Below are 22,215 nucleotides of genomic sequence, written 5' to 3'. Positions count from 1 at the left end.
TAAATAGATTTAAGATGGTAAATATTATGTGTTTTTACAACAATTAATTTTTCTAAAGGAAAAACTGAAAAAAATACAGTTTTATAAATCTTTTCAAAAATTACCTTCAAATTATAAAAGTACACAAAGGTGAGAGAAACACCATCATTAAACACATGGTGAAAATAAGAGATGGCGAAAATATTTCCATGACTACTCACTTAGGTGAGATAAAACCACTGAAAATTAGTTAAGAAAGAACATATACAAGATAAGCCATAACCAATATTGGGGTCATATTTATAGATAAACAGACACACATATATATCTAATTGTGACAGACATATGGCTGATTTATCTCTTAATTACAAGAGATAAACCGAATTGCAAGCTGTCCAAAATTATAATACAAAAGTGAAACAAAAAAACACAATAACTCGATGTTAAGAAACCTACATTAACAAAACACTGAAACTGCACAATAATAAGTGACATATTTACTCATAGAATCTGCTGTGCAACACTGATATACCATTACAAAAGAATTTGTCTGCATAACTACAGTAATCCTCTCTGGTACTCAATAAAAGCCATACTCATTCACATCCCGATATAAGGGCCATTATATATGAGCCTGACTGCAGAAACCTGCCCTACTGTCTGCTCTACAGATCAAAGTCCTGAAGGATATTCAGTCTGTCCAAAAATAAAATGGGGATTACAGCTACCCAAGCCCCTGTAACAAGCCAACTAAAGGTAGACCCTAGTGCAGTCCCAGCAGCCTTGTGACCAAGCTACACCCCCTCTCCACTACAAACCCAGACAGCATTCTATGACCCTGGAGACATAACAGAAAAAGATCTTTACCTACTGAAACCAGTTTATAGAAGCTTTAGGAGTTGCTTGCTCCTTCAAATTCACAGACACTAATGCAAAACAATATTGTGCCCATTGTCAATGCTTCTATTTTAACGTAGCACTGGAAGTATTTGGCAGAATAATGAGTCAAAAACATTTTTAAAAAGCCATTGAAATTGAAGACAAGTAAGTAAAAAGTTGCTGTTTATGGATCATATGATTTTATATATAAAAAACCATGAACACTACATTGAAATTTGTCTGAATTAATAAATACACTCAGTAAATTAGCAAAACATAAAATTAACATGCCAGTATTGTTATTGTTCCATACACTTAAAACAAACTATCTAACAGAGAAAGAAAACAATTTAAAATAGCATTAAGATAATAAATTTCTGAGAACAAATTTAACCAAGGAAGTAAAAAATCTTTACAAGGAAAGACATGTTATTAATACAAGAAATTAGAGAAGACACAAATTTAAAAATATTGCATGTCTACAGATTGAAAAAATAAATATTGCTAAAGTGTCCTATTATCTTTTTTTTTTTTTTTTTTTTTTGAGACGGAGTCTCGCTCTGTGGGCCAGGCTGGAGTGCAGTGGCTGGATCTCAGCTCACTGCAAGCTCCGCCTTCCAGGTTCACGCCATTCTCCTGTCTCAGCCTCCCGAGTAGCTGGGACTACAGGCGCCTGCCACCTCGCCCGCCTAGTTTTTTGTATTTTTTTTAGTAGAGAAGGGGTCTCACTGTGTTAGCCAGGATGGTCTCGATCTCCTGACCTCGTGATCCACCCATTTCAGCCTCCCAAAGTGCTGGGATTACAGGCTTGAGCCACCGCGCCCGGCCTAAAGTGTCCTATTATCTAAGTAATCTATAGATTCAATAAATTCCCTATCAAAATTTCAGTGGCATTTTTCTTCGCAGTGATGGAAAATACAATTCTAAAATTTGTAAGAAACTACAATAAACTTCAAATAGCCAAAGCAATCGTGAGGAAAAAGAACAAAGTAGAAAGACATCACACTTTATAATTTCAAACTATATATCAAGAATATAGTAATAAGAACAGAATAGAATGTGCAGAAAAGTTAACAACAACAACAAACAATGGAACAGAAACCACTACCTCTTACACATTTCAAACATGATACAAAAAGAGAACTAAGAAAATAGTTTGGCCAGGTGCAGTGGCTCACACCTGTAATCCTAGTACTTTGGGAGGCCAAGGCGGGCAGATTGCTTGAGGTCACGAGTTTGAGACCAGCCTGCCCAACATGGTGAAACCCTGTGTCTACTAAAAATACAAAAAATTAGCTGGGCATGGCGGCGGGTGCCTGTAATTCCACCTACTCGGGAGGCTGAGGCAGGAGAATTGCTTGAACCCAGGAGGCGGAGGTTGCAGTGAGCCTAGATCGCACCATTGCACTTCAGCCTGGGCAAAAAGTGTGAAACTCAGTCTCAAAAAAAAAAAAAGAAAAAAAGAAAAGAAAAGAAAATAGTTTAACGTAGAGTTTCTCAAAATCATGTAGATATTTGTGTGTCCCCAAAAACAATGGAAAAGCAGTCAGATTGTGAATCTCGTATGCCATGAAGAGGACTTTGGTTCTGACGGCAAACTTGAAGGGAGCTCACCAAAGGGAAAGAATCCTTAAAGAATTTAAAAGCATAAGACAGAAGATGCCCCTATGCAAGAGAAAAATTAAAAAACAAACAAACAAACAAAAAAAAACACTCAGGCTTCCCAGAAAATATTTGCTTTGGAACACAGCTTCTCAAATAACATTTTAAGCATTGGCTTTCTTTTTTTTTTTTTTTTTGGACCTCTCATTCATGTCATCTGTTGTGTCACTCTCACCTACCTGGTGGTTCATCTGCCATCACATGTCTCTTCATATTCCAGGGCTCTTTTCCTTGCTCTAGACAGGTGATCAGGTCTGGGTTAGAAACAGCAATACCTGCTTTATTAAAAATAAATAACATGAATCTTTCTCATATTCTTCAGTTACCGACCTAGTACCGTGCTTAGTAAAAAGGATGTATTAGAATATTCTAGAAAATTAATCCTAAAATACTAATTTATAACAGAAATTTCTAAGTATTTAGAAAACATTTTACCTTTGTAGGTTCTTAATTTCACTACCTGGTATTCAGTAATCAAAAATTGGTGGTGGCAAATAGATTTTAAGATATGGGCAACAATATTTTATGCCACTAAATTTCTGGAATTGCCACTAATCTAAAGTGAAGGATACAGATCAGCCCAGGAATGTGGAAAGTTTAAGTCAAGATAAAACATCCTGAAAAAATTCTTTTCTACATGGATAAATCCTCAAGATTTTCTTAAGAACAAGTATCAGAAACTCATTTATACAAAGCATAAATTACCAAAAATTATTCTACAAAAAAAAGAGAAATGAAACTTTTAGGGTATATTAGTAATTGTGTACTAAAGTTATTCTCACCCAAGAAGACTAGGTTTCTGTAGTTCTCTAACATCACTTTCCTATACAAATCCTGCTGAGCAGTGTCCAGGCACTGCCACTCCTCCAGAGAAAATTCTATGGCCACATCCCTAAATGTCAACGGCCCCTGAAAAACACAAGCACACAAGACACATGTATATTTACCAAGTGGCCATGGGCAGAATTTATTATTTGAATTAAAGTGAAATGAGAGAATAAAGAGAATTGCTTCTCACTTACAGGAATAACTGAAATTATCTAATAATTTTTTTTTTTTTTTTTTTTTTTGAGACAGAGGCAACTTCTGCATGCTGGCTTCAAGCGATTCTCCTGCCTCAGCCTCCTGAGTAGCTGGGATTACAGGCATGCACCACCACATCTGGCTAATTTTGTATTTTTAGTAAAGACAGAGTTTCTCCATGTTGGTCAGGCTGGTCTCTAACTCCCAACCTCAGGTGATCCACCCACCCTGGCCTCCCAAAATGCTGGGATTACAGGCGTGAGCCACCATGCCTGGCCCCAATCATTTTTAACACATAAATATTATCTAACGTTTTCTCGAACTCTGAGAGAAGAGAATGGCATAAGCTCCATAACACCAGTATATATGAGATACTTCTGTGGATGAGAAGTATAAAATTAAGGGCATAAACAAAAATTTGTACTTTGACTGCTATATTTACATCATAAAATTTGAGTTGTGTATATTTTTCAAACAAAAAAGACATGTTGAGTTAGAAGGTACCTCTCAACTTTAAAGATGAACAATAAACTGGAGATCCTGTTGTGCAGATTTTTTTTCTTCAGAAGCTCTGGAGTAAAGTCTGAATTTCTAAATTTCTTTCTTCTTTTTTTTTCTTTGAGACGGAGTTTTGCTCTTGTTGCCCAGACTGGAGTGCAATGACACCATCTTAGCTCACTGCAACCTCTACCTCCTGGATTCAAGTGATTCTCCTGCCTCAGCCTCCCAAGTGGCTGGGATTACAGGCATGCACCACCATGCCCAGCTAATTTTGTATTTTTAGTAGAGACGGGGTTTCTCCATGTTGGTCAGTCTGGTCTCGAACTCCCGACTTCTGGTGATCCACCCACCTCGGCCTCCCAAAGTGCTGGGATTACAAGTGTGAGCCACCACACCCAACCAACAAATTTTTATGATATGCTGATGCACACAGAAGAACATGGCATCACTGCTAAGATATTGACCCTCAAACAGTAAATTATAGTCTGAATGTAACTATAAAGATACATAGTTTTATACAAAGTTAAAGATACAGGTATCTCCCATGTTCTGTTACTTTTAATAGTGATTTTAGTCTTTCTTTAGCACCGTAGAGAGCAGATATCTCCTAATAATTTTTTTCAGAACTTTCTGGGTAATAAATGGCATTCTGTTTAAATAAGGATTTCTTAATCCTGTTCTGCATAGAGTTAATAGAGAAAACAGATGAAACCTCAACATTACATGTTCTCCATCTTTACTAGGGACCCCAGCTTTCCCCCAATAGGAATCTTGAGTATTTACACCTCCCCATGTTTTTTTTTTTTTTTGAGACGGAGTCTCGCTCTGTCGCCCAGGCTGGAGTGCAGTGGCCGGATCTCAGCTCACTGCAAGCTCCGCCTCCCGGGTTCACGCCATTCTCCTGCCTCAGCCTCCGGAGTAGCTGGGACTACAGGCGCCCGCCACCTCGCCCGGCTAGTATTTTTGTATTTTTTTAGTAGAGACGGGGTTTCACCGTGTTAGCCAGGATGGTCTCGATCTCCTGACCTCGTGATCCGCCCGTCTCGGCCTCCCAAAGTGCTGGGATTACAGGCTTGAGCCACCGCGCCTGGCCTACATCTCCCCATGTTTAACAGCCACAAAGGGAACATTTTTAATAGTGCCGATTATAAATTCATGGTAGGAATTCTGCATGGCATATAAGAAGCCATGATGTAGAGAATGTAGAGAAAGCTCTGGTATATAGAAAGGAAATGTTTTGCAGAAAGCCTTGAATATTATAAGAATTTTAAAATGTAGTTAAAACAAACTCCTTAGGGAGGAAAAACACAAGTAGGGAAGTAAAGGTTTGCAAGTACTAAACGCATGGCATTCCATGAAGCAGAGTGTACACAGCTCTTCATCTGAGACATGTTTAGCTGAAAAAAAGCCATTTTTTCTCTCCTCCTCTGAAAATCCTTTTTAGATAACATTCTCTGGACAAGTTACACCTGCATCTTGAGAATATTCATTTAAAAATGCCAGCACCACCTTTTTGTCTGCTGCCATCACATGCACAAACAGAAGGAAAATCCTGCAGAAAAAGTCCACCCATTTCTCTGTCCTTTATAATAGAAGAGATTCAGGAACAATGAGGTGCTCTATGAATATAAAAGTATGTTTCTCTTTTCCTGTCCTCCGGTGCCCTCCCCTGCCACAGCCACCAGCAATTTCTGCTACAGTAATGGAAATATGAGCCACACTCCCTTGTTCCTACCAAACCCAAACAGAACAAGCTCTGTGACCACCCTTTAGTGCAAAGGTGGCACTTAGCTCTCATGAATGTATATTGAAGTCCTCATACTTGATTCTGGCCTCGCCTTAGAGTCACATGAGGCACTTCATTAAAACAACATGGATGCTTCCACCCACAACAATAAACAAAATCCGTGGAAAGCACGTAAGTACAGAGATTTCTGCCATGTAATCCTAATTAGAAGACTGGGCAGAGGCCAGGTGCAGTGACTCACACCAGTAATCCCGGCACTTTGGGAGGCCGAGGCACACGGATCACCTGAGGTCAGGAGTTCAAGATCAGCCTGGCCCACATGATGTAACCTCATCTCTACTAAAAACAAAAAATTAGCCAGCAATGATGGCGGGTGCCTGTAATCCCAGCTACTCAGGAGGCTGAGGCATGAGAATGACTTGAACCCGGGAGGTGGAGGTTGCAGTGAGCCGAGATTATGCCATTGCACTCCAGACTGGGTGAGAGTGAGATCCTGTCTCAAAAACAAAAACAAAACAAACAAACAAACAAAAAGACGAGGCTGATAACCACTTAGCTAAGCATTGCCTCTCAAACTTTAAAGAGCTTAAAACTCGCTTGGTAATTTTGGCCCCACTCTATGTAATGTGAATATGCAAGTCTGAAAAGGGTCCATGAATGGGTGTTTCAAACGAGTTCCCTGTCAATGCTGATGTTGTTCCCACTGGGCTCATTATTAGCATTAGTCAGAGAAGCAGACATAGCACAGAGTCCCTTACACTCAGCACTCGTCACAACACAAATACTTCTGGTACAAATAAAACCAATCTCCATCTTAAAGTTTTATATTCTTTGCTGGCTGTTTAAAGTTTACAGAACAAACAGAAGGCAGCAATGTCTGAATAAATCTGCCTTTGGAAAATAACATGTACACACATACTAATGCAATGTTTATTAAGCAGGTACTATGGGCTTAAGAGTATGTTACAGAGCACTGTGCTGGGCATAACACATTACGTGATTTAATCCTAATAACACCCTGAAAATTGACACTAAGTGTTCAGTAATTCCCAGGATTTAGATAAAGGGTTCGGCATTTTTATTTCTTCCTCTGTGTCTCTGTCATGGATTTTGTTTTAAATGTATAGAATAAAAGCTAAATATAGGCAGATGAGAAGAACATAGAAAAAGTTTAATGTAGTTTAAAGAAATTTTTATTGTGTATATATTTTCTTGTTTGTGGCTTGTGGAGCAACAGCTACACTGGCAGAAATAGAAAACAAGTCGCTAAATGGAATGCTTCTGTAAGCACTGGTTTTATTTATTTATTTATTTATTTATTTATTTATTTATTTTTTTTTTTTTTTGAGACGGAGTCTCACGCTGTTGCCCAGGCTGGAGTGCAGTGGCGCGATCTCGGCTCACTGCAAGCTCCGCCTCCCGGGTTCCCGCCATTCTCCTGCCTCAGCCTCCTGAGTAGCTGGGACTACAGGCGCCCGCCACGGCGCCCGGCTAATTTTTTTGTATTTTTAGTAGAGACGGGGTTTCACTGTGGTCTCGATCTCCTGACCTTGTGATCCGCCCGCCTCGGCCTCCCAAAGTGCTGGGATTACAGGCTTGAGCCACCGCGCCCGGCCAGCACTGGTTTTAATATAAAATTTAAAAAATAAGATCCTAAAATAAATAGTTTATTTCTCTCATTTACCTGTTTTTGGGTTTCAGAAAATTGTGAGCACCACCTCTAGAAAGGCAGCAAGATTCACCAGACACAACTCCAATCTTTTTTTTTTTTTTTTTTGACAGAGTCTCGCTCTGTCGCCAGGCTGGAGTACAGTGGCACAATCTTGGCTCACTGCAACCTCCACCTCCCGGGTTCAAGTGATTCTCCTGCCTCAGCCTCCTGAGCAGCTGGTATTACAGGCATGTGCCACCACGCCCAGCTAAGTTTTGTATTTTTAGTAGAGACGAAGTTTCACCATGTTAGTCAGGCTGGTCTCGAACACCCGACCTCGTGATCTGCCTGCCTCGGCCTCCCAAAGTGCTGGGATTACAGGTGTGAGCCACCACACCCGGCCAAAACTCTGATTTTTATAAATCAGTTTTGTGAGGCAAGGCTCCGGAGTGGGGCCAGACATAAATAAGGCCTCCACAAAGGATGAATCTGAACAGAATTTGGGCAGGGAAAGGACCCTATGTAGAATTCTGTTTTCTCTGCCACCAAGGTATTTCCAGTTCTGTTTTTCCTAAGCTTACCTACGAGAATCTTAAATCCTAGAGCTTATGTAACTTTAATCTATTTTTGCCACTGCCCTGTCAATTTTATAACATATACTAATAAGCAATTTAAACAAATTTCTTAAAGTTCTTTAGAATAATTATATTAGAAGATAAATACATATTCTTAGCAAAGTAAAAAAAACACAAATAATAACAAATCTTCACTCCATAAATATCCCTTCAGGTGATGATATCAGAAGTAACAATATAAAAGAGTGGCCCAAATTTCTTTTGGACACATCTATTCATTGTATCAACCATATAATGCTTAATTCACACATGTATCCAGTTGTTAGTCTAGACAAAATGTTTCTGGATAGTAGGGACCATGACTGCTTCATCTGTTTTTTGAATGGCCATATAAAATGAAAACAATTACTTTATCTGTTTGAGTCACCAGACCTATTGCTTTCATCCAAGTACCCGGAAACTTGAGAAACTCTCATCTGGGGACCAACCAAAGTTATCTCTTGTATGAGGGGAGAAAAAAACACAGAATTGCCGGGTGTGGTGGCTTACGCCTGTGATCCCAGCACTTTGTGAGGCTGAGGCAGGGAGATCACAAGGTCAGGAGTTCAAGACCAGCCTGTGCAATATGATGAAACCCTGTCTCTACTAAAAATGCAAAAATTAGCCATGTGTGGTGGCAAGTGCCTGTATTCCCAGCTATTTGGGGGGCTGAGGCAGAAGAGTCACTTGAACCCGGGAGGCAGATGCTGCAGTAAGCTGAGATCACACCACTGCACTCCAGCCTAGGCAACAGAGCAATACTCCATCTAAAAAAAAGAAAAAAAGAAAAAAACAAAACACACACACACACACACACACACACACACACACACAGAGAATGACTCATTTTTCTTACACTAAGCCAGAAGCAGAATTAACCACTCTTGTCAGCCTGACACAATTCTGCCCTAGACATCCTCAAATGTCTCAAAGATGCCTAGGTGATTGTGAGAGGTTTCTTAGTGACCCTGGCTGATGGCCCAATGATAATCCAGGCTGGAGAGATTCAGGCTGATTCTAAATAGAAAATGGCCTGGTGGAGTTTCAGAACCTAATCACTTGTCCCAAATTGCTAGCTTTTGGGTAAGGGGAAGGACAAGAATACTGTACTCCAGTATCATATTTTATAGGTAGGTATAGTTGTGGTCATGGCTATGGATACATTATGACTTTGATATCTCACTCTTAAAATGCTGATTCTGTCATCAGATTCTATTTATATCTGGAGCCTCTCGCAGGACTGTGATAAATCACTGAAGAAGATCTGAAAAGTTTTAAGAACCACACTCTCAAAGGGGGCTTTAAGATGTCTATGTTGGCCGGGCGCGGTGGCTCAAGCCTGTAATCCCAGCACTTTGGGAGGCCGAGGCGGGCGGATCACGAGGTCAGGAGATCGAGACCATCCTGACTAACACGGTGAAACCCCGTCTCTACTAAAAAATACAAAAAAAAAAAAACTAGCCGGGCGAGGTGGCAGGCGCCTGTAGTCCCAGCTACTCGGGAGGCTGAGGCAGGAGAATGGCGTAAACCTGGGAGGCAGAGCTTGCAGTGAGCTGAGATCCGGCCACTACACTCCAGTCTGGGCGACAGAGCGAGACTCCGTCTCAAAAACAAAACAAAACAAAACAAAAAAAAAAAGATGTCTATGTTGACAACTCACAATGGAGAAAATGCCTCCTGTTGGTTTTCTGTACATTCTCAATCTAAAGTCTGACCCTGTCCTGTAAATCCCAGGAAGAGGCCAGACCTTATGTGCAGATTCTAGGTAGGATCAACCACACTCTTGCATTCTTGGGTGTTACAGCAAGTGGAGTACAATCAAAGGAGAGATCCCCTCATAGAGGCTGCTCTAGCTCATTCTACGTAATATGACTACCTAAAAGGAAAAAGTGGAGGAAACATGAATATAAGAGAGTTTATTTGGGCCAAGCTTGAGAATAGTAACCTGGGAGCAAAGACACAGTTTCCAAAGACTCAACAAATAAGAAACTGAATCCCTGAATAGACCAACAAGCTCCAAAACTGAATTAGTAATAAATAGCCTACTAACAAAAAAAAAAAAGAAAAACCAAGAACCAGACAAATTCCTAGCTGAAGTCTACCAGTTGTATAAAAAAGAGCTAGTACCACTTCTACTAAAAATATTTCAAAATATTGAAAAGAAAGGACTCCTTTTCAACTCATTATATGTAAGAATAACATCATTCTGATATCAAAACCTGGCAGAGACCAAACAAAAGATAGAAAACTTCAGGCCAATATCCTTGATGAACATTGATGAAAATATCCTCAACAAAATACTGGCAAACTGAATTCAGAAGAACATCAAAAAGCTAATCCACTATAATCAAGTACGCTGCATCTCTGGGATGCAAGCTGGTTCAACATACAATCAATAAATGTTATTCATCACACAAAGAGAACTAATAACAAATACCAAAAGATGATCTCAATAGATGCTAAAAACACTTTCAATATAATTTAACATTTTTCATGTTTAAAACCCTCAACAAACCAGACATTGAAGGTACATACTTCAAAATAATGAGATATCTATGACAAACTTACAGCCAACATACTGACTGGACACAAGCTGGAAGCATTCCTCCTTGAAAACTGGCACAAGATAAGGATGCCTTCTCTCAAAACTCCTATTCAACATAAAATTGGAAATCCTGGCCAGAGTCATCAGAGAAGAGATGAAAATAAAAAGCATTCGCCGGGCATGGTGGCTCATACCTGTAATCCCAGCACTTTGGGAGGCCGAGGTGGGCGGATCACAAGGTCAAGAGATCGAGACCATCCTGGCCAACATGGTGAAACCTCATCTCTACTACAAATACAAAAATTAGCTAGGCATGGTGGCGTGCGCTTGTAGTCCCACATACTCAGGAGGTTGAGGCAGGAGAATCGCTTGAACCCAGGTGGGAGGCGGAGGCTGCAGTGAACCGAGATCATGCCACTACACTCCAGGGTGGTGAGAGCAGGACTCTGTCTCAAAAAAAAAAAAAAAAAAAAAAAAAGAAAAGGCATCCAAACAGGAAGAAAGGAAGTCTAACCATCCCTGTGTGCAGATGACATGATTCTATATCTTCAAAACCCTATAGTCTCAGCAGGAAAGCTCTTTAAACTGATAAACAACTTTAGCCAAGTTTCAGGATATTAAATACATGTACAAAAATCAGTAGAATCTCTGTACATCAAAACATCCAAGCCAAAAGCCAAATCAAAAACATTATCCCGGCCGGGCGCGGTGGCTCAAGCCTGTAATCCCAGCACTTTGGGAGGCCGAGACGGGCGGATCACGAGGTCAGGAGATCGAGACCATCCTGGCGAACACGGTGAAACCCCGTCTCTACTAAAAAAATACAAAAAACTAGCCAGGCGAGGTGGCGGGCGCCTGTAGTCCCAGCTACACAGGAGGCTGAGGCAGGAGAATGGCGTAAACCCGGGAGGCGGAGCTTGCAGTGAGCTGAGATCCGGCCACTGCGCTCCAGCCCCGGCGACAGAGCGAGACTCCGTCTCAAAAAAAAAAAAAAAAAAAAACATTATCCCATTCACAACTGCCACAAAAAGAATAGAATATCTACGAATATAGCTAATCAGAATGGTGAAAGATCCCTATGACAAGAATTACAAAACATTGCTTAAAGAAGTCAGAGATTGACCAGGGTCGGTGGCTCACGCCTGTAACCCCAGCACTTTGGGAGGCGGGGGCAGGCAGATCACGAGGTCAGGAGTTTGAGACCAGCCTGACCAACATGGTGAAACTCCATCTCTACTAAAAATACAAAAATTGGCTGGGCGCAGGGGTGTGTGCCTGTAATCCCAGCTACTCAGAAGGCTGAGGCAGGAGAATCACTTGAACCCGGGAAGCAGAGGTTGCAGTGAACTGAGATCAAGCCATTGAACTCCAGCTGGGGCAACCGAGTGAGACTCGGTCCCAAGAAAAAAAAAAAAGAAGTCAGAGATTACGGCCAGGCGTGGTGGCTCATGCCTGTAATCCCAGCACTTTGGGAGGCTGAGGCAGGTGGGTCACGGGGTCAAGAGATGGAGAACATCCTGGTCAACATGGCAAAACTCTGTCTCTACTAAAAATACAAAAATTAGATCCAGGAGTGCATCCAGAGAAAACCATGCCATGGATCTGGGGCCCACATCACTGTGTCATAAAAAGTGCGATGACCAGGTTTATGGATCACCCTATTCTCAATGACAGAATCTTCAGTCTATTAAGAAGATATGGCTGCAGAAAGACAAGATGAATTGTGGAAAGAATGCAAAGAGGGGGAAAGTAGGAGGTTTCCCAGTTCCAATGGCTGACTAATGGGAGGAGGAGATGGAGAAAGCAGAGTAAACTGATTGGACTAAAAAAAAAAAAAAAGTACAAAAATTAGCCGGGCATGGTGGCAGGCGCCTATAATCCCAGCTACTGGGGAGGCTGAGGCAGGAGAAATACTTGAACCCGGTAGGTGGAGGTTGCAGTGAGCCGAGACGATGCCATTGCACTCCAGCCTGGGCAACAGAGTGAGACTCCATCTCAGATTTAAAAAAAAGAAAAAAAAGGAGAAATGTCAGAGGCATATCATTTCAAATGAATCAGGGCAAATCCATTTTGAACAGGGGCTGGGTAAAATGAGGCTGAGACCTACGGGGCTGTACTCCCAGATGGTGAGGCATTCTAAGTCACAGGATAAGAGTTCAGCACAAGATACAGGTTATAAAGACCTGGGTGATAAAATAGGTTGCAGTAAAGAAGGTGGATAAAACCCATCAGAACCAAGATGGGATGAGAGTGACCTCTGGTCGTCCTCACTGCTACACTCCCACCAATGCCATGACAGTTTACAAATGCCATGGAGACATCATGGAAACATCAGGAAATTACTTTACATTGTCTAATTGGGAAGGCAAAAATAATCCACCCCTTGTTTAGCATAGAATCAAAAAATAAACACAAAAACGGGCAACCAGCAGCCCTCAGGGCTGCTCTGCCTATGGAGTAAGCCATTCTTTTATTCCGTCTGTTTCCTAATAAACTTGCTTTTACTTTATAGACTCACCCTGAATTCTTTCTTGAGCAAAATCCAAAAACCCTCTCTTGGGGTTTGGATTGTGACCCCTTTCCGATAAGAACTCTGCACATTTTCTTTTTCTCATTAAAAAAAAAAATCAGCTTTTTGTCCGACATCTTAGCAAGCCTGCGGTGTCTGCTGCTGCTCCCCGAGCTTTGCAATGCCGCCCAAGGACGACAAGAAGAAGGACGCCGGAAAGTCGGCCAAGAAAGACAAAGACCCAGTGAACAAATCTGGGGGCAAGGCCAAAAAGAAGAAGTGGTCCAAAGGCAAAGTTCGGGACAAGCTCAATAACTTAGTCTTGTTTGACAAAGCTACCTACGACAAACTCTGTAAGGAAGTTCCCAACTATAAACTTATAACCCCAGCTGTAGTCTCTGAGAGACTGAAGATTCGAGGCTCCATGGCCAGGGCAGCCCTTCAGGAGCTCCTTAGTAAAGGACTTATCAAACTGGTTTCAAAGCACAGAGCTCAAGTAATTTACACCAGAAATACCAAGGGCGGAGATGCTCCAGCTGCTGGTGAAGATGCATGAATAGGTCCAACCAATTGTACATTTGGAAAAATAAAACTTTATTAAATCAAAAAAAAAAAAAAAAAAAATCAGCTGAATTTGTCTTCAGTAGTCTAAATAAAATTTTTCACAGGCTCCTGAATTTGGAGCTACCCTCAATCAGAGCCAATATACAACTCCATTTTATGTCCCTCCCAAGAACATGCTGACTTCAGGGTAAAACATTCTCTGATCTAAAATCTGATTATTTCACCCTTCATTTGCCAGTCCCTTCCAACTTCTAATTTTGTTTGCTCCTCCCCAGGAAAGAAAGCCCTTGTCTGCCTAAACTTTGCAATCCTTAAAGTTCTTACACTTGGTATTTCTTCCTGTTGCAATAGTCCTTTGGAATTCAAATTTTTAACATAAATCTAACTTTGTTATATATTACAAAGTCTAGAAACTGCCTTCAAACAGTAACAACTGTATCATCAGTAAGACCCTCCCAATCCCCTACCATCTTAACCTTAACTGCATCTGCCTGTGGGTCCCCACCTTTCCAGGACTCTGTAGCCTCTCTCAGCAGAAAAGCTTCTTCCTCAGGTAGAGTGAGCAGGCTTGGACATCTGCAGGGGAGGCTCCCCAGAAAAAAACTAACTGAGCCTGTAATAAACTCCTTTTGCAGGCTCAATATTAGCCTTAGCTCTGAGTCACTGGGCTCAAGCTTTAATTTCTTTTTTTTTTTTTTTTTTTTTTTTTGAGACGGAGTCTCGCTCTGTCGCCCGGGCTGGAGTGCAGTGGCCGGACCTCAGCTCACTGCAAGCTCCACCTCCCGGGTTCCCGCCATTCTCCTGCCTCAGCCTCCCGAGTAGCTGGGACCACAGGCGCCCACCACCTCGCCCGGCTAGTTTTTTGTATTTTTAGTAGAGACGGGGTTTCACCGTGTTAGCCAGGATGGTCTCGATCTCCTGACCTCGTGATCCGTCCGTCTCGGCCTCCCAAAGTGCTGGGATTACAGGCTTGAGCCACCGCGCCCGGCCTTCAAGCTTTAATTTCTATGTTAGACTTATTCACTTGGTTTTTGAAAATATGTGTTTGAAAAATCTAGCAAAATTAGTCAAACACAGTGTTCAGATAAGGGAAGGAAATTTTAAGGTGTCTGCAATTTATACCTCAATAAAAAAAGCAAAAGTATCTATTTCTTTCATATATGCATTATTTTATTAATTCCATTAAGAATCATTTAGTAAACAACTAGTCATATGGCAAAACTTCTAGGTGGTACCAAGTTTCATCTCATAAAATTTAGCATGAAACTCGGAAATCAAGATAAAAGGGTTTGAACAGAGATATTCACTGTCACAAATTTACCCTGCAAAAAGAGGAAATGATATTTTCATGCATCTACGTAACTCACCAATTATCTACCACATTTTCTTATAGAAATGTATTTATTTTCTACAAAAAAAAAATGGAATAGAGATTTTCCCTACTCATTTCCTTGGTAGCATTCTAAAAGCTGAGCCTTAGAATTCTGTTTGAAATCACCCACCCATAAAAAACACACCTGAGAAAATTTCTAAACTCACCTGGGGAGAAAAAAAAAAGGGAATAGAGAATTTTTAATGAATGAAATATATTGTTAGATACCAATTTTTTTCTTAAACCCACCACTTTTATGCCTTTGGTAAATATTTTCCTACCTTTCAAGCCCTACTAATATAATACAATTTACAGCTAAGAAAACTGAGGTTAAAATAAGTGAACAAATCTTTTCAAGGTGACTAACCCAGGGAGTAGCAGTGCTGATTAAAAACAGATGTGTCGGCCGGGCGCCGGAGGCTCAAGCCTGTAATCCCAGCACTTTGGGAGGCCGAGACGGGCGGATCACTAGGTCAGGAGATCGAGACCCTCCTGGCTAATGCGGTGAAACCCCGTCTCTACTAAAAAATACAAAAAACTAGCCAGCGAGGTGGCGGGCGCCTGTAGTCCCAGCTACTCGGGAGGCTGAGGCAGGAGAATGGCGTAAACCCGGGAGGCGGAGCTTGCAGTGAGCTGAGATCCGGCCACTGCACTCCAGCCTGGGTGACAGAGCGAGACTCCGTCTCAAAAAAAAAAAAAAAAACACCAGATGTGTCTGACTCATGTTTCAAGTCAGGCCATTCAATCACTTGAGAGTTTTCCACCCACTCCTGCTCACTTATATGTTCAAGAACCACCCATTCAGGAGACACCACACTATGCCCCAGTGACTGCCCCATGGGCATTTAAGTTTGCAAGTTCTTACACCATCTCACTGGGGTCAGTGTTTTTCTTTTTCCTTTTGTCTTTTGGGATACTATTTTTTCTGTCACAAATGTTCCACTTTTTTCCCACTATTTCACTTTCACTATATTTATTTCACTATTTTTCTGCCCCCTTAGAGAATCCAGGGGGCAAAATTATTTGTTTTCCCCTCAAAACCAGAATCTGATTGGTTGACCAGCAATGTGCCTCCAAGAAATGAAAGCTGGGTTGGGTGAAGACAATTTTAACATCTCAAGGGGTTACCTTTTCATAAAAAGAGTACACCAGAAGATTCCTCTCAGCCCCAGGGCATCCATTTGCTTCCTTGAGAGGATACACTCCAGACTTCAGGTTCTCCTATGGGAGAAAATAACCCAGAAGCTGATATCCACTAGACACTCTAGCTGACATAACCACAGCAGATATCTTGCTTTATCTCCAGACAGTACTGAAACTCAGGACCAGGAAAAAACTGAAGGGTGGCTGAGGACACATCACCCCATACAGTTTCCAAAGGAAAACCTTGACCCCAAAACATCCTGAGACAATCCTGTAATCCTAGCTACTCAAGAGGCTGAGGCAGGAGAAGCTTGAACACGGGCAGCGGCAGAAGTTGTAGTGAGCCGAGATTGTGCCAGTACACTCCTCCAGCCTGGGCGACTAGAGCGAGACTCCATCTCAAAAAAAAAAAAAAAAAAATATATATATATATATATATATATAAAACTCAAGAGCATCGTTTTGAAAATTACTACATTGAAAGACATAAAAATCAGGCTTAACCAACTATATACTGCCAATTAAGCTCCGATTACATAACCAGAAAATTTTCACCTTTATTGTACAAACTGAGAAACTACACAACTGTACCTAACCAATTACTGAATTTGGCTTTCTTCATCATGCACCTTATAAAAGTCTTTCCTTCAAGCCCCACCATGAAAAACAAATTACAAACCATAGCTGGGTGCTATACAGTTTTTGAATCACTCTTTGATTAATTTCTTAAATATTCTTGCGGTGACTTCTGCGCAATTTTTCCCCCCCGACACGGAGTCTTGCTCCGTGTTACACAGGCTGCATTACACAGGCTGGAGTGCAGTGCGCGATCTCGGCTCACTGCAACCTCCACCTCCCAGGTTCAAGTGATTCTCCTGCCTCAGCCTCCCAAGCAGCTGGGACTACAGGCGTGTGCCACCACGCCCGGCAAATTTTTGTATTTTTAGTAAAGACGGGGTTTCACTATGCTGGCCAGGCTGGTCTTGAACTCCTGACTTCGTGATGCGACCGCCTCGGCCTCCCAAAGTGCTGGGATTACAGGCGTGAGCCACCCCGCCCGGCCTGTACATTTTTAATCGGAGAAAAGAGGAACTAGGAACCCAGGACCAAAGTTCTTTCCATTCATGAACTCGCACCCCAAGTCAGGATTCTCCAGTGAGGCTCCTCCCGTGGTCCCCCCACAGTCTGGGAAAGACGCTGCGCTGCGGAAGCAGAGCTGCCCAGAGAGGGCTCAAGGCCAGGGCACAGTCACTGCGCAAGGAAGAGACAGGACGTGCGGGGGCCCGGCTGTCAGCGCAGCCGCCATCTTATGGCTGATGGGTACCGACGCCGAGCTGGGCAAGAGAACTCGGGGCGCAGATTGTGGAGCTGACTGCGGAGAGGCCTGAGTCCCGCCACAGCCACGTTCCACCGGTTCCAACCAGCCCCTCCCCTCTCGGAATGTCGGACCCGGCACTCTCACCATTTCTAGGCTTCCAGGTGTTCCTGGCGTCTTAGTTGTAGCTCTCCCAATACCTGCAGGTCACAGGGCCACAGAGCCTGGACCTCTAGGAGGAGAGGACACAGAGCAGTGAAGGCGAGACCTGGAGCTCAGGCCACAGCAAGAGACAAAGGCCCCGCCAAACCCGGAAGCCGCCCTGTCGGATTCACCTGCGTGCCTGATTGGACGGTTCCCAGCCCGGCGCCTCTGATTGGATAACATTTAAATACCCGCCCCCTCAGGTCCTGATTGACTGGAAGATGTGATGAGATGCCGGGCTGAATGAAGAGTGACAGCCTAGGCTGCATCCTTCTCTGACAGGGCTTCCTCGCCGAGCTGAGCCAGGCCCACCGCAGAGGTTATTTGCATTTAACCTTGTATATAAGGTCATATGCACTTATAAATAATATATGGGGCCGGGCGCGGTGGCTCACGCCGGTAATCCCAACACTTTGGAAGGCCTGGGGGGCAGATCACCTGAGGTCGGGAGTTGGAGACCAGCCTGACCAACATGGAGAAACCCAGTCCTTACAAAAAATACAAAATTAGGCGGGCGTGGTGGCCCATGCCTATTATTCCAGGTACTCGGGAGGCTGAGGCAGGAGAACCGCTTGAACCTGCGAGGCGGAGGTTGCGGTGAGCCGAGATTGTACCATTGCACTCCAGCCTGGGCAACAAGAGCAAAGCTCTGTGTAAAAAAAAAAAAAAAAAAAAAAAAAAAAAAAAACACACACACACACACACATATATATATATACACACACACACACGTATACACACACACACACACATATATATATATAGTGGCTATTCAAAAATGAAAAGAATGTAACAATAATAATTTTAAAATTTCAGATTTTATGACCTTCCTGGCTCCGGTCCTTTGAACAGGCAGCCTGAGATTTTAAAAAGGAGGTAATCTTCTGAAATAAAATGTGGGCCACATGTGAATCTTAAATTTTCTAGAAGACAAACTTGAAAAAGAAACAAGGAACAGGTTGAATCGATTGTAACAATTTAATTAACCCAATATGTCCATAATATTATCATTGTAATGTGTGAGGAATGTGTAATTATTAATAATGTATATAAACATTTGAAACTAACTCTGTATATTACCTTTCTAGCACATCACAGTTCAGACCAGCCACATTCCAGTCACTCAGGAGGCACACATGGCCAATAGCTGCCACATTGAAGTGCAGCTCTGATGTCAGGGGGGTGAATGAACTGAACATTCCTTTTCTGCCAGAAGTGAAGGCAGAGCCTCTCCCTACCAACATCTTTCTTCAGTTCTAAGGGTGGAATAGATAGTGGCCATCAAAAGAGCAGGTGGCAGCAGGAATAAAATAACTGCACGTAGACCACTGCTGGCCACCTGTTGTCCACTTTTCTTCCAGAGATCAGACAGTGAACAAAGGATGTTGGGGTCACAGGATAAAAAAACTCTGTGTCTTCAATTCTGTCCACACGCTTGACCTCCAATGCTTAGATATGGAGAAGATAGATTAAAAGCAAGCTTATTTTGCTATTTGGCCTTGGCCCTAATTGTCAGAGTATGGTTATCTGTTTTTTCCTGTGGTGTGGAGGGTGTGTGGGTATAAGCACCAATCACATACATACATGTCTACCTGTATTTCTGCATTACTCAACATTCTCTTACAAGTCACCCAACTTTAAATCAGGGGAAAAAATCAGTACCTATAGGGTGCCCACTGTTAGAAGATAACTAGTAATCAACCTGTCATTGAATCCTGGCATCCTATCTGCAGTGAGTGCATGTATTAGTTAGCTATTGCAGCATAACAAATCATCCAAAACTTATTAGTTCATAATTGAGATGGTCAGCCATTTAGGCTGGGCTCAGTGGGGCCATTCTTCTGGTTTCAGCTGAGCTCCTTCAGACATGTGTCGTCAGCTGCTCGTTGACTAGGCAGCTGTGCTTCTGGGGGTGATGTTCTGCTTGTGGGGTTGTCAACAGGGACACCTTGCTTCTCCTCCCCATGATATCTTGTTTTCCACCTGGCCAACATGGGATTTTTTCCAAGGCGATGTCAACATTCTAAAAGAAAAACAGAAGCATTCAAGACCATTTGAGCCTAGGCCCCAAACTAGCCCATTGCCATGTTCACAGGTTTCTACTGCCCTAAGCAAATAAGGCCAGGCTGATCTAGGGTTTGGAAAACAGATTCTGAATCTTGATGGAAACAACTGTAAAAGCATCTGGCATTGGGCATGGATACAGGAGGGGTGAAAAATTGCTACTATTTTGCAAACATGGTGGCTCAGACCTGTATTCCTAGCACTTTGGGTGGCTCAGATGGGAGAATTTGAACTCGGGAGTTCCGGTGCAGCCTGGGCAACATAATAAGATTTTGTTTCCATGAAAAAAAATGAAAAAAATGCCGGGCGCGGTGGCTCAAGCCTGTAATCCCAGCACTTTGGGAGGCCGAGACGGGCGGATCACGAGGTCAGGAGATCGAGACCATCCTGGCTAACACGGTGAAACCCTGTCTCTACTAAAAAAATACAAAAAACTAGCCGGGCGAGGTGGCAGGCGCCTGTAGTCCCAGCTACTCGGGTGGCTGAGGCAGGAGAATGGCGTAAACCCGGGAGGTGGAGCTTGCAGTGAGCTGAGATCTGGCCACTGCACTCCAGCCTGGACGACAGAGCCAGACTCTGTCTCAAAAAAAAAAAAAAAGAAAGAAAATAATTAGCCAACCATGGTGGTGCATGCTTGTAGTCCCAATACTTAGGTGGCAGAGGCAGGAGGACTGCTTGAGCCTGGAAGGTCAAGGCTGCAGTAAGCCATGATTGGCTGCACCACTGCTATCCACACTGGGAGGTAAAATGAGACTCTGTCTCAAAAAAATAAATAAATAAATAAAATAAAAATTGGATAAGCATTTTGAAGACAGAATAATTTGAGGAAATAGCTGAGGGATGAGTTTAGAAAATCAAAGTCCAACAGCACATTATTTATTTTTATCATAGAAAATATTTGAGCCCGGGCCGGGCGCGGTGGCTCAAGCCTGTAATCCCAGCACTTTGGGAGGCCGAGACGGGCGGATCACGAGGTCAGGAGATCGAGACCATCCTGGCTAACACAGTGAAACCCCGTCTCTACTAAAAAAAAAAATACAAAAATAAAAACTAGCCGGGCGAGGCGGCGGGCGCCTGTAGTCCCAACTACCCGGGAGGCTGAGTCAGGAGAATGGCCTGAACCCGGGAGGCAGAGCTTGCAGTGAGCTGAGATCCGGCCACTACACTCCAGCCTGGGCGGCAGAGCGAGACTCCGTCTCAAAAAAAAAAAAAAAAAAAAAAAATTGAGCCAGGCACTGTGGCTCACACCTGTAATCCCAGCACTTTGGGAGGCCGAGACAGGCAGATCACAAGGTCAGGAGATCGAGACTATCCTGGCTAACATGGTGAAAAGCTGTCTCTACTAAAAATACAAAAAATTAGCCAGGAATGGTGGTGGGTGCCTGTAGTCCCAGCTACTTGGGAGGGTGAGGCAGGAGAATGGCATGAACCCGGAAGGCGCAGCTTGCAGTGAGCTGAGATCACACCACTGCACTCCAGCCTGGGTAACAGAGCGAGACTCCATCTCAGAAAAAAAAGAAAATATTTGAAAACTAGGCTGTGCGGTGCCTCACACCTGTAATCCCAGCACTTTGGGAGGCTGAGGTGGGTGGATCACCTGAGGTCAGGAGTTCGAGATCAGCCTGACCAACATGGGGAAACCCTGTCTCTACTAAAAATACAAAATTAGCCAGGCATGATGGCACATATCTGTAATCCCAGCTACCCAGGAGGCTGAGGCAGGAGAATCGCTTGAACCTGGGAGGCTGAGGTTGCAGTGAGCCGAGATCATGCCACTGCACTCCAGCCTGGGCAACAAGAGCGAAACTCCGTCTCAAGAAAAAAAAAAGAGAGAGAGAGAAAACAAAACATTTGAAAACTTTTAAAAGAGAAAAACTTTAAAACTTTACATAAATTAAATTTAACAGAGTTTAATAGAGCATAGAATGATTTGCAAATCGGGCAGCTGGTGGATCCAGAGTAGGCTCAGAGAGACTCTAGCAAAGCCACATGATGAGAACAGATTTGTAGACTGAAAAAGCAAAGTGACATACAGAAAATGGAAGTGAGGTACAGAAACAGCCAGATTGATTACAGGTTGGGATTTGCCTTAAACATAATTTGAACACTTGATGTCCTTTTATTGGCAAAAACACAATTTTTGGCACAATAATGGAATACAGTCTATGTATATATCCAGTTAGGTTTCAGTTTACTGTGTTTAAAAAAACCTAGTGACCAAAGTTAAACAGAAAAGGGAGCAGCTTTAGGGATAATTAATTTAACAGTCTCTCCCTTTTGATCATCTTCTCAATTTTGATAGACAGACCAGAACTTTAGACATTGATATTATTCTGTCACCATCAAAAACGTACTTCTTTATTCTCAAATCCCACTGTGAAATAGCCGAACTGTAGCTTTTGTAAAGTGGAAACAAGGACTTCAGGTTATTATTATTTTTTTA

The 22,215-nt window shown here is 42.6% G+C and overlaps 1 protein-coding gene, 1 long non-coding RNA gene and 1 pseudogene across 9 annotated transcripts in view; 1 reads left to right on the top strand and 2 right to left on the bottom strand.

The window, feature by feature from the left end:
* The window catches only part of LOC102134786 (uncharacterized), a 40,327-nt gene extending 22,529 nt beyond the window's left edge, over nt 1-17,798 (bottom strand). Inside the window, exons 1-4 of one of the 7 annotated variants that reach the window (XM_015440424.4) lie at nt 17,652-17,798; nt 16,175-16,267; nt 3,303-3,429; nt 2,700-2,798 (exon numbers count right to left, since the gene is read on the bottom strand). In XM_015440424.4, coding sequence (XP_015295910.1) covers nt 2,700-2,798; nt 3,303-3,429; nt 16,175-16,267; nt 17,652-17,654 — 322 coding nt within the window. In that variant the 5' untranslated portion in view covers nt 17,655-17,798. The remainder of the gene's footprint in view (nt 1-2,699; nt 2,799-3,302; nt 3,430-16,174; nt 16,268-17,651) is intronic. The other 6 variants (XM_015440425.4, XM_074026581.1, XM_074026582.1 and 3 more) reach the window with 6 other exon arrangements.
* LOC135968625 (small ribosomal subunit protein eS25 pseudogene) lies at nt 13,234-13,734 on the top strand (annotated as a pseudogene).
* Nucleotides 17,799-18,674: 876 nt separating the features above from the next.
* Nucleotides 18,675-22,215, bottom strand: part of LOC102135148 (uncharacterized) — a 48,632-nt gene continuing 45,091 nt past the window's right edge. For both annotated transcript variants that reach the window (XR_012428642.1, XR_010583536.2), the window contains exon 3: nt 18,675-19,731. This is a non-coding gene — a long non-coding RNA (uncharacterized lncRNA). The remainder of the gene's footprint in view (nt 19,732-22,215) is intronic.

The sequence above is a fragment of the Macaca fascicularis genome, chromosome 19 (genome assembly GCF_037993035.2).
Source record: "Macaca fascicularis isolate 582-1 chromosome 19, T2T-MFA8v1.1".
Lineage (NCBI taxonomy): Eukaryota > Metazoa > Chordata > Mammalia > Primates > Cercopithecidae > Macaca > Macaca fascicularis.
This window is presented reverse-complemented; position numbering and strand designations above follow the sequence as displayed.